Source organism: Trichoderma reesei (genome assembly GCF_000167675.1).
Source record: "Trichoderma reesei QM6a unplaced genomic scaffold TRIREscaffold_13, whole genome shotgun sequence".
Classification (NCBI taxonomy): Eukaryota; Fungi; Ascomycota; class Sordariomycetes; order Hypocreales; family Hypocreaceae; genus Trichoderma; species Trichoderma reesei.
This window is the reverse complement of record NW_006711160.1, coordinates 563800-576405: the sequence shown is the minus strand read 5'-3', so window position 1 is coordinate 576405 and position 12606 is coordinate 563800. Positions and strand designations below refer to the sequence as shown.

Below are 12606 nucleotides of genomic sequence, written 5' to 3'. Positions count from 1 at the left end.
TCTCCAGCCTCTTTGCGAACCTTCTCGGTAAACACAAAAACACACCTCGGTGAGACGCTTCGGTGAGGCCTCTGCACTAGCGCAGCCAGCCGGCCTCCACCGCCCGGCAGAATCCAGCTCCACCGCCAAATTTTTGGATTTTTTTGGCCGGGACAAATGTTTTGTATGCGCCAAAGAGGTCCCGCAATAAACTCGTCCGAACGCCCAGCCCGCCAGCAAGTCTTGCGCAATCCTTTACCACGGACCATTGGCTGTGACAAAGAGTTGGCAAGATGCAGCGCAAGCAAGTGTAAGTCGTCAAGGAAGACATCAAACGACTTGGGTATGGTGGCTGTCTTGTCTGGTGGCTGACTCTGTCGTGCAGAGACGAGCGCATCGGCGCGCTGATCCGCAATGGACTGCAGGAGAAGAAGAGAAGCTTTTTCGTCGTCGTGGGCGACCAAGCCAAGGATGTGATTGTGCGGCTGCATTACATCATGTCCATGGTGGACATTAAGCAGAACAAGTCTGTCCTGTGGGCATACAAGAAGAAGCTGTTGGGATTCACAAGGTGAGCATTCTTGGATTCTTACATTTTCTCGGATTTCTTTGCCAGAGCCTGGTTTCTGACTGCTATTTGCGTGCATGCAGTCACCGAAAGAAGCGAGAAGACAAGATCAAGAAAGAAATCAGACGCGGAATTCGAGAAGCCAACTCAGAGGACCCATTCGAGCTCTTCGTCTCCCTACACAACATCCGCTACACCTACTACAAGGAGACCGACAAGATCCTCGGTAACACATATGGCATGTGCATTCTGCAAGACTTCGAAGCCATTACGCCCAACATTTTGGCCCGGACGATCGAGACAGTTGAGGGTGGTGGCTTGGTCATCATGCTGCTCAAGGGGATGAACAGTCTGAGGCAGCTCTATAACCTCTCCATGGACGCCCACTCCAAATACCGGACAGAGGCGCACGACGATGTGGTGGCGAGGTTCAATGAGCGTTTCCTGCTGTCACTGGGAAGCTGTGAATCTTGCCTGGTCATTGACGACGAGCTCAACGTTCTTCCCATTTCAGGCGGCAAGAACGTCAGGGCTCTGCCACCTCCGGATGCCGACCAGCCCAAGACCCCTCAGATGCTGGAGCTGGAATCCATCAAGGACGAGCACCAGGAACGGCAGCCCGTTGGGGCGCTGATCAACCTCGCGAGAACCGTGGACCAGGCAAAGGCTCTGCTGACCTTTACCGATGCCATTGCGGAGAAGACGCTGCGAAGCACCGTTGCGCTGACGGCTGCCAGAGGACGAGGAAAGTCGGCTGCTATGGGAGTTGCCGTGGCCGCTGCGGTGGCATACGGATACAGCAACATCTTCATCACATCACCGTCTCCAGAGAACTTGAAGACGCTGTTCGAGTTTGTCTTCAAGGGCTTTGATGCTCTCGGCTACGCTGATCACGCGGACTACTCCATTATCCAGAGCACGAACCCCGACTTCAACAAGGCCATTGTTCGTGTGAACATCCACCGACAGCACAGACAGACGATTCAGTACATCCGGCCCCAGGATGCGCACGTCCTTGGCCAGGCTGAGCTGGTCGTTATTGACGAGGCGGCAGCCATTCCCCTGCCCCTTGTTCGGAAGCTGATGGGCCCTTATCTGGTCTTCATGGCTTCCACCATCAACGGTTACGAGGGTACTGGCCGATCCCTGTCACTCAAGCTCATCAAGCAGCTGCGAGAACAATCACGGCGGGCTACTACAGACGACGACACCCAGGTTGCCGACCGATCTACCGGAAGGGCTTCCAAATCGGAGGAGTTCCAGGCCAGCCGAAAGCTGCGGGAGATTACGCTTTCGGAGCCGATTCGTTATGCTCAGGGCGACCCAGTTGAAAAGTGGCTGAACAAGCTTCTTTGCCTCGACGCAACTCTGCCCAAGGCGAGCTCCAACGGTGCGCCAGATCCTAACCTCTGCGAGCTTCTCAACGTAAACCGCGATACCCTCTTCTCATTCCACCCTATTCCCGAAGCCTTCCTTCAACAGATGGTGGCGCTTTACGTCGCCAGCCACTACAAGAACTCGCCCGATGACTTGCAGCTGATGAGCGATGCCCCCGCGCATCAGCTGTTTGTCCTCACCGCTCCCACTTCAGAGAACAGCGGCAGGTTGCCCGAGCCTCTCGTTGTTGTTCAAGTTGCCCTGGAAGGAAAGATCAGCCGACAGAGCGTAATCAACAGCTTGAGCCGAGGAGAAAGGCCGCATGGCGATCTGATCCCCTGGCTTGTGAGCCAGCAATTCCAGGATGAAGAGTTTGCCTCTCTCTCCGGTGCCCGAATTGTTCGCATCGCGACCAACCCGGCCTACATGGGCATGGGATACGGAAAGCGCGCCATGCAGCTCCTGGTCGATTACTACGAGGGCAGATTTGCCAACTTGTCCGAGGACGATGATCAGGTCATGGAGAATGGAACTGCCCGAGTCACGGACGCTGAGCTGGCCAAGGAGTCTCTGTTGGAGGAGAAAATCACTGTCAGGGATGACAAGCACATGGCTCCTCTCTTTGCCAAGATGTGGGAGAAGAAGCCGGAGAGGCTGGACTATCTCGGTGTCAGCTATGGCATGACCAAGGAGCTGCACAAGTTCTGGAAGCACGTTTCGTTCTCACCCGTCTACCTGCGGCAGACTGCCAACGATCTGACTGGCGAGCACACCTGCGTCATGCTCAGGCCCCTTGATAGCAGCGGCGACAAGACATGGCTGGGTGCCTTCTCAAGAGACTTCCAGAAGAGGTTCCTCTCATTGCTATCCTACCAGTTCCGGACCTTCCCTGCCGTCACTGCGCTGGGCATTGACCAGTCAGCAAACATGGGTGCTCAGCTCGATGCCACTCCCCAGTCCCCCTTGACCAAAGCCGAACTGGACAATCTCATGTCGCCTTTTGATCTGAAGCGACTGACGTCCTACGCAAACAACATGCTCGACTACCACGTCATCTTGGATCTCATGCCCATCATTGCGCACCTTTACTTCACCGGCAAGCTCAAATCAGACATCTCCCTTACGGGCGTCCAGCAGGCGATTCTCCTCGCCATCGGGCTGCAGCGCAAGGACGTGGAGCAGATTGCTCAGGAGATGAACATGCCCTCTTCGCAGCTCCTGGCCATGTTCATCAAGATCCTGCGCAAGGTCACGGCGCACTTCAACTCCTTGGTCACCGCAGCGGCCGATGCCGAGCTCCCGAGGGCTGAGAACATTGGCGTCAGCCGAGAAAACGCCAGCGGCGCCCACGACGACGAGGTTGTGGACGACCGGTTCGTCCCCTTGGAGACTGCCCTCGAGGACGAGCTCGAGGAGGGCGGTGACGAGGCCCTCCGAGCTCTTAGGCAGAAGCAGAGAGAGATGATTGACTCTCTGCCTCTGGATCAGTAAGCAACCGCCTTTTTTTTCTTTCTTTCTCTCACCAGTGTCAGCTTTCTCGATGCTAACAATATTACAGATATGAGATTGACGGCGATGCCCCAGCCTGGCAAGAAGCCGAACGCCAAGTGTCCAGCGCCGCCAAAGACGGAAAGTCAAACGTGGTAGTCAGCGTCAAGTCCGCCAAGCAGAAGCGCAAGGCGGGCCAGACGACGGCGGCGGAGCTTTACGAGCAGACTTTCGGGGAGGATTCTCGGAAGAAGGCCAAGAAGGGGAAGAAGGGCAAATAAATTAGAAAGCTTTTGGGTGAATCATGTACACAGATGGTTTGATATACCAAGAAGGAAAAAAGGCACTGCTATTGGGGCGCGGCGTTAGATTGCTTTTTGGGATAGAGTAATACATTGTTTCCGAAACTGAAACAATTTCTCTGAGACTGGATTTCACGCATTTTCGGCGAACTCTCGGCTGGAGATTCGGTATGAATGGTGTTTGAAAGCTTGATATGTTTCCGATATCTTACCCAGAGTTCTTGGATGTGTGCTTCGTTAGGTAAATATGTCCGAGAGGAGAGACGAGAGTTTCTGACAGTGACGAAAACTCTTGACTTGCTGGGGCCGGACACTTTCTCTCTTGCTTGCAACTCAAATTAAGAGCTTGCTTTGTATCTGCTCAAATAGAGTTGATGAACCTTGGCCTCTACGAAGCAATCCCCCGGTAATATGTCTCCGATCGTTTTCTAGAGGCGAGACCCTTCAGGTATATAAGGGCCCTGCTCCCCCCCCCGCTCTCTCCCTTCTCCCTACCTCCGTTTCCCTTTGCTATTTACCTTTATCATACACAAACATTCTTATCCAAATCACACAGAAACTACTTCAAACACCAGCCTGCTCCTACCTCCTCGACCTCTCACACCATCAATCAAGAACCCCGACTCAGAGCCACTCACTCGTCTACACAGGCCTCTCTAGCTCTTTTCTTCAAAATCGGGGAGAATGCCCTGTCCGCGACACATTGGGCAACGGCACCGCCAACGCGTCCATACAGCCTCTGGCACAGAAGTCCACCGAGGACAGCGATGCTGGAGCGACCACGCAGTTCTGCTGAAGCCGGGGAGACGCGAGATGAAGAGACTCTTGGATGCTGCCCTGAGATTGAGCAGGCTTCACAGCTCTCCGAGTTCAGGCCAGCTCAGGGTGTTTCTTGTGGGCGGTTGGTTGGTTCCTTTTGATGCTTGTGTCTCTGGCAGGAGGAGAGTGGACAAGCACGCAAGGGACTGAGATCTTCGGCCAAGGCAGGGCATGCGAGGTTGAACGCAAAAGAAAAAAGAGTCACTGACTCACAGGTAGTTCACGAGCACTCGCTTCAGGGTACGTAACGGCGTAGATGTCATTTCTTGCGGCTGACATGTTGACCAGCTTGTAATCTCGCACCGGCCGTGTCCACGCCCACCGACGTCCCATATTGGGAGTCCTTTCCCCCCCCCCCCCCCCCCCCCCCCTCCCTTTTTTTTTCTTTTTTTCTTTTTCTTCTTCTTTTCTTTTTCTTTTTTTTTTTTTTTTCACGGCCCTAACAGCTTTTAGAGTTGCTTTTCATTTCTACAGCCGTTAACGATGTAGCAAGAGGGAAAAGTCTCCGAAGAGTCAAGGAGGCTCAACAGGGAAATGGCCAGTTCGCGCTCTCGGAACATGATGGCCTGCTGACCGTGTAAGTCCTCCCGAAGCCGAAGGCACTCTGTCATCACTGAAGGCTCATCATTTACTGCAGAGTTACTTGTACCTTTAATAAGACCCCGTCACCTTCAAGTAGGTACATGCTCCGTTGTGTCGTTGGAATTTACCCCCAAACGCTGCAGATGAGAAGGTAGTCCTAGTAGGAGGAAAAGCTGCGCTCGATTGGGCTGCGCCGTTACCCAATTCAAGGGGGGCGTGTGCGTCCACGTGTATTTACATGACATGGCCTTACGGAAAGGGGAAAAAAATCGAAACTGGACTGTAAATGGAAACAAGAAGAGCAAAGAGACACGGGATGTTCTGGATCTCGCCAGAAAGGCAAATGCCGGAGCAGGCAGAAAGTGTGTGGGGTAGGAAGAGGCCAGGTGACGAGGCGAGCTTTGCCTCACCGTATAGTAAGGTAGGTAGGTATGGATGGATAAGGTATGGAGGTAACAAGGTCGGTTACTGGTGCCACTGCTCTCACGAGCCCACGCCCCTGGGGTTAACCGTTATGTAGGTATGTATGTACCTACCAGGAGAGAGAAAAAGAGTCCTCGTATCTTGTTCTTTTCTCTTCGTAGTCATACTACTACTAGTTAGTAGTGCTGGTAGACTGCATGCCGCTGGCGGTCAATGTCTGTAGGGGGAGGGAGGGAGGGAGGGAGGGAGGGAGGGAGGAGAGGGTCCTTTTGACACGTCGACGATTTCCTGTCTGACATACGGCTGCTGCTGATGATGATACAACAGAAGGGGCAACTAATAGAAGACAGGAGAAAACCTGATCTTGTGGTCAAGACAGTCTGCATGAAGCAAGGATGGCAACTGCCGCTGTAGACGATTTCTCACTCAGCGTGACCATATCGATCATCGATCGCGTCTCACACCGGTCTCTCTCGTCTTTTGTATGTGTATGGGGTTGGGCAGCAATGAAGTCAAGTGTGTGTGTTGACATACCCAAAGGTAATCATCAGCATCATCACCACCCTCTCAGCCCTTTTCCTCTGCTGGCAGCCCCCGTCGATTCCGATTCACACCTGCTTCCCGTCTCACATGAAATATGAGTACTTTGGCCTTGGGGAAATCGGCAGAAAGGGAGGGGGGAAAGGGGGGGCTGCTAATCGAGATTTGGGCCGGCATAATAAGCTGGGCACAAAAAGTTGGGGAAAATCAATGGCACGCCCCTCCCCCATGCTCTGGCATCCGATCCCTCGGCTCCCCCGCGTCTCTCGCCAATTTTTTTTTTTTTTTTTTTTTTTTTTTTTTTTTTTTGTGGGATGCTGCAGATGCTTACAGGAGCGGCTCCGGTGCAGCAACCAGTGTTGGAGCAGGGCCTCCATGGTAACACCGCATATTTCATTGAAGAATGTGTTTAGGGAGCAATTGGGGCAAGTTGAGCCGCAAGGCGGACAGGGCGTTTTGTTGTTGTAGGATTGGCTGAGTGCCTTAGGTACCTATATATCTCTGGCACAGGTAAGGTAAGGTAGGTACTTGTAGCCAGTCACCTGTCTGGAAGCTGGTTCTGACTGCATACCTACCTATGCATATGCAGACTTGATCTTCATGTTGTGCAACCAACCTGTTCCTCTCCGTCGTCGATTTATGCGCAAGTCTCGGACTGATGCTCTCGACAAGTTGCTTGTTGCCCCCCCCATTTCCCATTGCGGCTGACGGGGGTCAGATGGGGGGTTTATTCGACGTGATGTTGGGGGAGATACTGTAGTTGTACGTACCTACCGTGTAGTCTACGATGCTTACCTGATTGCTCCCCCAATCTGAATCTCCCATATCGACTACCTACCTCTTACCTACCTGTATGACTGTTCCAGTTTCAACTCTTCTCTTCCCTCCACCATCCTGTCCTCCCACCACCTGCACGGGGGTCATCGCCGCCGCCCTCGTTCTTCGACTACTCCCCCTCGGCTTTACAGGGTAAGCCAGATGTAGATGGCGGCATGCCCTGCGTGTGCACCAGCAGTCCAACCCCCATCCACGATGGATCTCGTTGCAATCCCAGCGCAAACGCGGCGAAGCTCGCGCTTTTCATGGCCGACGCTTGAGAGAATGGGGTAACTCTCGATCTTTTTGTTTTTTTCACATAAGACGACAGGGCCGCGACGCGGGGAAGACAAAAACCGAGGAGATGATGGAAAAATTGCCTCTCTCTCTCTCTCTCTCTCTGTCTCGCATTCACTTCATCTTGCTTCTGGGCAGCTTGAATCTTCAAGGTAGTACACGGTACCTAGTCGACAGGAACTGAACAAATAAACGTGGCTCTGGCTTGCCATGTCGTGTAAGTCATCTGCTCACAACCACTACCAAAAAAAAAAAAAAAAAAAAAAAAAATAAAGAACATGAGCTGCAGCTAACAAGAACTCCTCCCAATCGTCCAGCCAAGCACTTTGTCAACGAGCCTCTGGCCCTCGTCAATGCCGCCCTCCGCTCGGCCACATACACCAACCCCTCCGTCGCCTTTGACGCCGCGCAAAAGACCGTCTTCCTCCGCGATGCTGCTTCCCAGCCCACCATCGCCCTCATCTCCGGAGGCGGCTCGGGCCACGAGCCGTCCTTTGCGGGCTTTGTCGGCAAGGGCTTCCTGACTGCCGCCGTTGCGGGCTCCGTCTTCGCCTCACCGTCTGCAGAGCAGGTCTTCCGCGCAATCCGTCGCGTGGGCGCAGAGCAGCCCCAGCGAGGCGTCCTGGTGCTCATCATGAACTACACTGGCGACATGCTGCACTTTGGCATGGCAGTGGAAAAGGCCCGCGCCGAGGGCATCAAGACTGAGCTCCTGGTTGTGGGCGATGATGTTGGCGTTGGCCGGAAGCGTGGAGGGCGCATTGGCAGGAGAGGTCTGGCTGGAACGGTTCTCGTGCAGAAGATTGCCGCCGCTGCTGCTGCTCAGGGGTAAGTTTGAGCTCTGTGATCGATCTTAATCCAACACATGGTTGAGTTGTTCTTTTTTTTCTAACATGTTGCGTGATTCTTCTCTTGCGAACAGCCAATCCCTCGAGCAGGTCTCTCAAATTGCAAGCCTTGCTTCTGAGAATCTTGCCACTGTCGGCGCCTCTCTATCTCATGTTCATGTGCCTGGTCGCGAAATCACGCCTGACGAGCTCGGAGATGAGATTGAAATCGGCATGGGCATCCACAACGAGGAGGGCTTCGCACGTGTCAAGACGACCCTGAAGGGCCTCGTCGAGACTATGCTCAAGCAGCTCCTCGATCAGTCCGACAGTGACCGCGCTTACATCAACGTCAAGTCCGGCGATGAAGTTGTCGTCATGGTGAACAACCTTGGCGGTATCAGCCCTCTTGAGCTTGGCGCCATCACGACAGAGGTCATCGACCAGCTCGATGCCTCCTATCAGATCAAGCCCGCAAGGTTACTCAGCGGCACTTATATGACCAGCTTAAACGGCCTCGGATTCAGCATTACCATTCTCAAGGCGACGGACAAGGCCATCTTGCCCCTAATCGATGCTCCTGCCGACGCTGCTGGCTGGTCACCGGCAGTCAGTCCCGAGAACTGGGCCCGAGGCATTGACACCACCAAGTCCGAGATCAAAGAAGACGCCCCAACTGCGGACGACTCAGCCCCCAGCAACCTTGATCGTAAGTCCCCCTTTCCTCCCTTAACCTGCTGCATTAAGAAATCGAAGTTTGACCAACATTTGGGATCAGTGGACGCTGCTTTCACAACTGCCAAGCTGCGGTCAGCACTCAAGAGCCTAATCGCCGCCGAGCACGAAATCACCAAATTCGACACCATTGTCGGAGACGGCGACTGCGGACTCTGCCTCAAAACGGGTGCCGAGGCCGTGCTCAAGCACCTCGATGCCATCTCTTCTTCGTCTTCTTCTTCTTCAGCAGCAGCAGCAGCAGGAGGAGACCTCGACATTGTCCACTTCGTCCGAAACATAGCCCAGGTCATCGAGTCAAACATGGACGGCACTTCGGGCGCCCTCTACGCCATCTTCGTCAACGCCCTGGCTTCCGGCCTCCAGAGCCAGTCGTCATCTTCCTCCTCCTCCAGCAGCAGCAGCCAACAAAAGACCGCCGTTACCGCAAAGACGTGGGCGACTGCTCTCCAGGCAGCCGTCAAGAGCTTGGCCAGGTACACGCCCGCTCAGCCCGGTGATCGCACCGTCGTGGATGCGCTGGTGCCCTTTGTCGACACCCTCGCCGAGACGCTCGATGTCGGCAAGGCTGTCGCAGCGGCGAGGAAAGGCTCGGACTCGACAAAGGGCATGGAGGCTAGCTTGGGCCGATCAGTCTATGTCAATGCCGAGGGATGGAGCGAGTGCCCTGATCCGGGCGCCCATGGTCTCGTCAAGCTGTTGGAGGGCTTCCTGGTGTAGGGTAAAAACCGGGGTCTGGCAGGGTTTTAACATGTCGTGGTGCCATAGAGTTGTATATAGGAGTAAAAGAACTCAGACATTGCCCTATAGAGTGATCTACAACTAGAATGTGCAGCCACATCAGTTTCAACATCATGATACTCGGATGTTTCGTTGATACATGTATAGACAGCTGTCCTACCTGTCTAACTCGTATATCGAGTCCTTCCCCACTCCTGATATATTGCAAAACTGTACATGGGCCCTCAAAAAGCTGAAGGTTGGGCTCTGCTGACAAGTACTTGCACATGCGAGTCGATCAACAAGGGATTTTCTTTGAAACTGGACACCTTCTCCTCCCTTCTCAGCTTTCCACGGCTATTTCCCCCGTACAATATTAACCCCCAACCAGCTCCAAAGCTCCTCTCCCTGCGCTAACAACTCTGAATAGTACTTGACGCCAGAAGAAACAAACCCGCTTGCATGCCATATTACTACTAGTAGCCCCCAAAGGACGGCAGACATGGATCTGGGATTCCGTTCCCCGCTAGCGAAGCCTCCACAAGTCCCACGCTCGCCTCGTCTTTTTGCTTGGGCTTGTCAGACTCGAGAGCCCCCCCTGGTCTCCCTCTCCCCCCCCACGCCCCACAAAGCGAGGCCAAACGTTTGTTTCGTCCACAACAGCCGCTTCCCCGTCAAATGACGATGGATAGAATTCGTCTGCCTGTTGCTGGTGGTTCGAGTAGCTTGAGAATACTAGAGGCATATGGTGGAGGCAGGGTGAGTACTACCAGGCACTAGGTAGGTAGGCGAGTACTTGTAGCACCCGATTGTGCTCGTGCTGGCACCGCCTAAGCCAGTGCGTCGAGCTTCTTCTCCGTCTCGACCAGCTCGGCAAAGCCCTGCATCTGCGCCTCCAAGGCCTTGCCCTCGAGAAAGGCGCAGGGCTTGCGAGGCTCGCCGCCGTAGCCATAGTACCTCCGCAGCGCCGCCTTGACCGAGACGAAGCCGCCCTTGATGGCGGTCCAGTCGCCGCCGGCAACGATCCCCTGCAGCAGCGTCGCCTCCTCCGTCTTGCCCTGAGCCCACAGCCGCATCACCTCGGCGCATGCCTTGGGCGCCACATTGGCCAATCCCGCGATGACGCCGTGCCCGCCCACGGCCAGGGTCTGGACGGCAAAGTCGGCGCTGCCGCCAAAGGTCCTGAATGCTGTCCCACGTGTGCCGGCGACAACACGAGCCAGCTTGCCTGTGTTGCCGCAGGTCAGCTTCACGCCGACGATGTTGGGGTGCTCGGCCAAGGCCAGGATGGTGTCTGAGCTGAGATCCAGTCCACTGCATGCGCCGGGGAAGTTGTATATCAAAAGGGGGACTGGGCTCGCATCGGCCACGGCCTTGAAATGCAGCATGATGAGATCGGTGGACAGCAGGCTGCCGTAATACGCTGGCGGCAGCACGAGGGCGTGTGTGCCTCCAGATTCGGCAGCCTCACGGCAAAGCTGTATGGTCTCCCGCGTGGATTGGCTGCCGCATCCAACAATAAGGGGCATGTCACGTTTTCCAGCAGCATCCATAACGGATCGCGTAATTCGGGTAACGAGTTGTCGTTCGGCGTGATCGAGATGGACGGCTTCGCCGTTGGAACCGTGGGTCACGATGCCGGTGACACCGGCTTCAACCAAGCGCTTCGCGTGTGCTGCTGTTGTCTCCTCGTCGATGCTGTCTTCGGCAGTGAAGAATGCCACTGTGGGCACGTACAGGCCTGGTGCCAGAGGCGCTGTAGGGGTACATGCTCCCTGGTTCGACCCGTCGTGGCTGGAGAAGCCATTGACTTCGTTAGAAGCTGTCATTGGGGTGAATCTGTGAGTGACCTGTGGGTATATGACGGAAGATGGGGAAAATAAAACAAGAATAGGTATCCCCAAAGTGCTGATGCTCAAGGAGAAAGAAAGAAAAAACTACACGCGAAGTCAAGAACCCGAAGAGTAGGACGATCTTACATCGACAAGGTCAAAATGTCAATTTGGGGGGGAGGGGGGCTTTCTCCATGGATATACTCGTAGCCGTTCACAAGGGGGCAGTGTCTGATATATAGTAATACCACAGCACCTCAGCCGGATCAGCACCGTTACGCCAATGGCTGGTGTCCCCTGATGGATAGTCAAACCTTGTGAAATCGGGTGGTTGCTCTGTTTTGCTTGTAGTATACGTCCCCCACGATGAACCCTGGCTGAGCCGCGATCCGCTTCCCCCCACGGAGACGAGATGCTGCTCCAGCCAGCCAGCTGCCTGCTGTACCGTGTGCATAAAAAGGCGGGCATAAAAACACATAAAAGCGCCCCCCCGACTCTCTCACCTCTCCTTCATACCCAAGGCAGACATGAGCAGCAGGGTAATACTGCGCGGAGTACACACTCCCGGTGTGTACTCGGGACACGGGGCCAAATAGGAAAAAGCACAGAGGGAGACAGAAGAAAGAGATTCGCTACCTTGCCGTTACCCCACACAGCCAACTCGTCCCACGGGACCACTCCGTCAGCCATCGGGGCCTGGTTCCATGTGTCCAGCAGAGCTTGTGTGTGTGCTGCTCCACGGAGCTTTCCTGTACCTAGCAGGCGTGGATCCCATGCGATCGGTCGGGTCCCCCTATGACATTAGCAGACCGGGGGTACGGGAGGGGACGGAAGCTTGGGGGAGGTGGGCTGAGCTGGGAGGTGATCGCCCAAGGAGAAAAGAGAAGGAAAAAGAGGAGGACCGAATGCGGGGGAAGAGGCCGCCTGGCCTGGCCTGCGTCCGAATCGGCAGCAGCTTCGTATTATTTGGGCGTGCGTCGGTCGTCGACCTGCTGCTACTGGCTGCCAGCAGGGTAGGATTGATGCCTCCGCATTGCATCTGCTGAGCACTTGCTGTGTCACCGGCAGCGGCTCACTTTGCACTGGGCCTATTCCAAGCAGCGGCCGATGTGACATTCCGCCAAGGGCAGCAGCCATATGCACAAGGGCGCCCGTTAAATGCTCGCGCTGCTTCCTTCGACGTCGAGGGGGAGGCTCCACAGCTCGAAAACCGGGAGAGCGTCTCGCAAGCAGGAAAATCAAAGGGAGAGAACAGTATGGGGTAATGGGGCAGCGTCTTTTTTCCCGGTCCCTCCTCTTCT

The 12606-nt window shown here is 54.9% G+C and overlaps 3 protein-coding genes across 3 annotated transcripts; 2 read left to right on the top strand and 1 right to left on the bottom strand.

The window, feature by feature from the left end:
- Window positions 1-272: 272 nt before the first annotated feature.
- TRIREDRAFT_122584 (ATPase domain-containing protein) lies at window positions 273-3816 on the top strand (the record flags this gene model as incomplete). The annotated part of the gene is made up of 4 exons (XM_006966597.1): window positions 273-289; window positions 365-550; window positions 631-3411; window positions 3483-3816. 4 exons carry the CDS (start codon window positions 273-275, stop codon window positions 3691-3693), a joined length of 3195 nt encoding a protein of 1064 aa, XP_006966659.1. The 3' UTR covers window positions 3694-3816.
- A 3445-nt stretch (window positions 3817-7261) lies between these two features.
- Window positions 7262-9473, top strand: TRIREDRAFT_108835 (uncharacterized protein; the record flags this gene model as incomplete). Its single annotated transcript, XM_006966596.1, has 4 exons — window positions 7262-7343; window positions 7467-8019; window positions 8114-8727; window positions 8797-9473. 4 exons carry the CDS (start codon window positions 7262-7264, stop codon window positions 9471-9473), a joined length of 1926 nt encoding a protein of 641 aa, XP_006966658.1.
- Window positions 9474-10097: 624 nt separating this feature from the next.
- TRIREDRAFT_122582 (uncharacterized protein) lies at window positions 10098-11302 on the bottom strand (the record flags this gene model as incomplete). Its single annotated transcript, XM_006966502.1, has 1 exon — window positions 10098-11302. The coding sequence occupies one exon, from the start codon at window positions 11300-11302 to the stop codon at window positions 10304-10306; it is 999 nt and encodes a 332-aa protein (XP_006966564.1). The 3' UTR covers window positions 10098-10303.
- Window positions 11303-12606: the final 1304 nt, after the last annotated feature.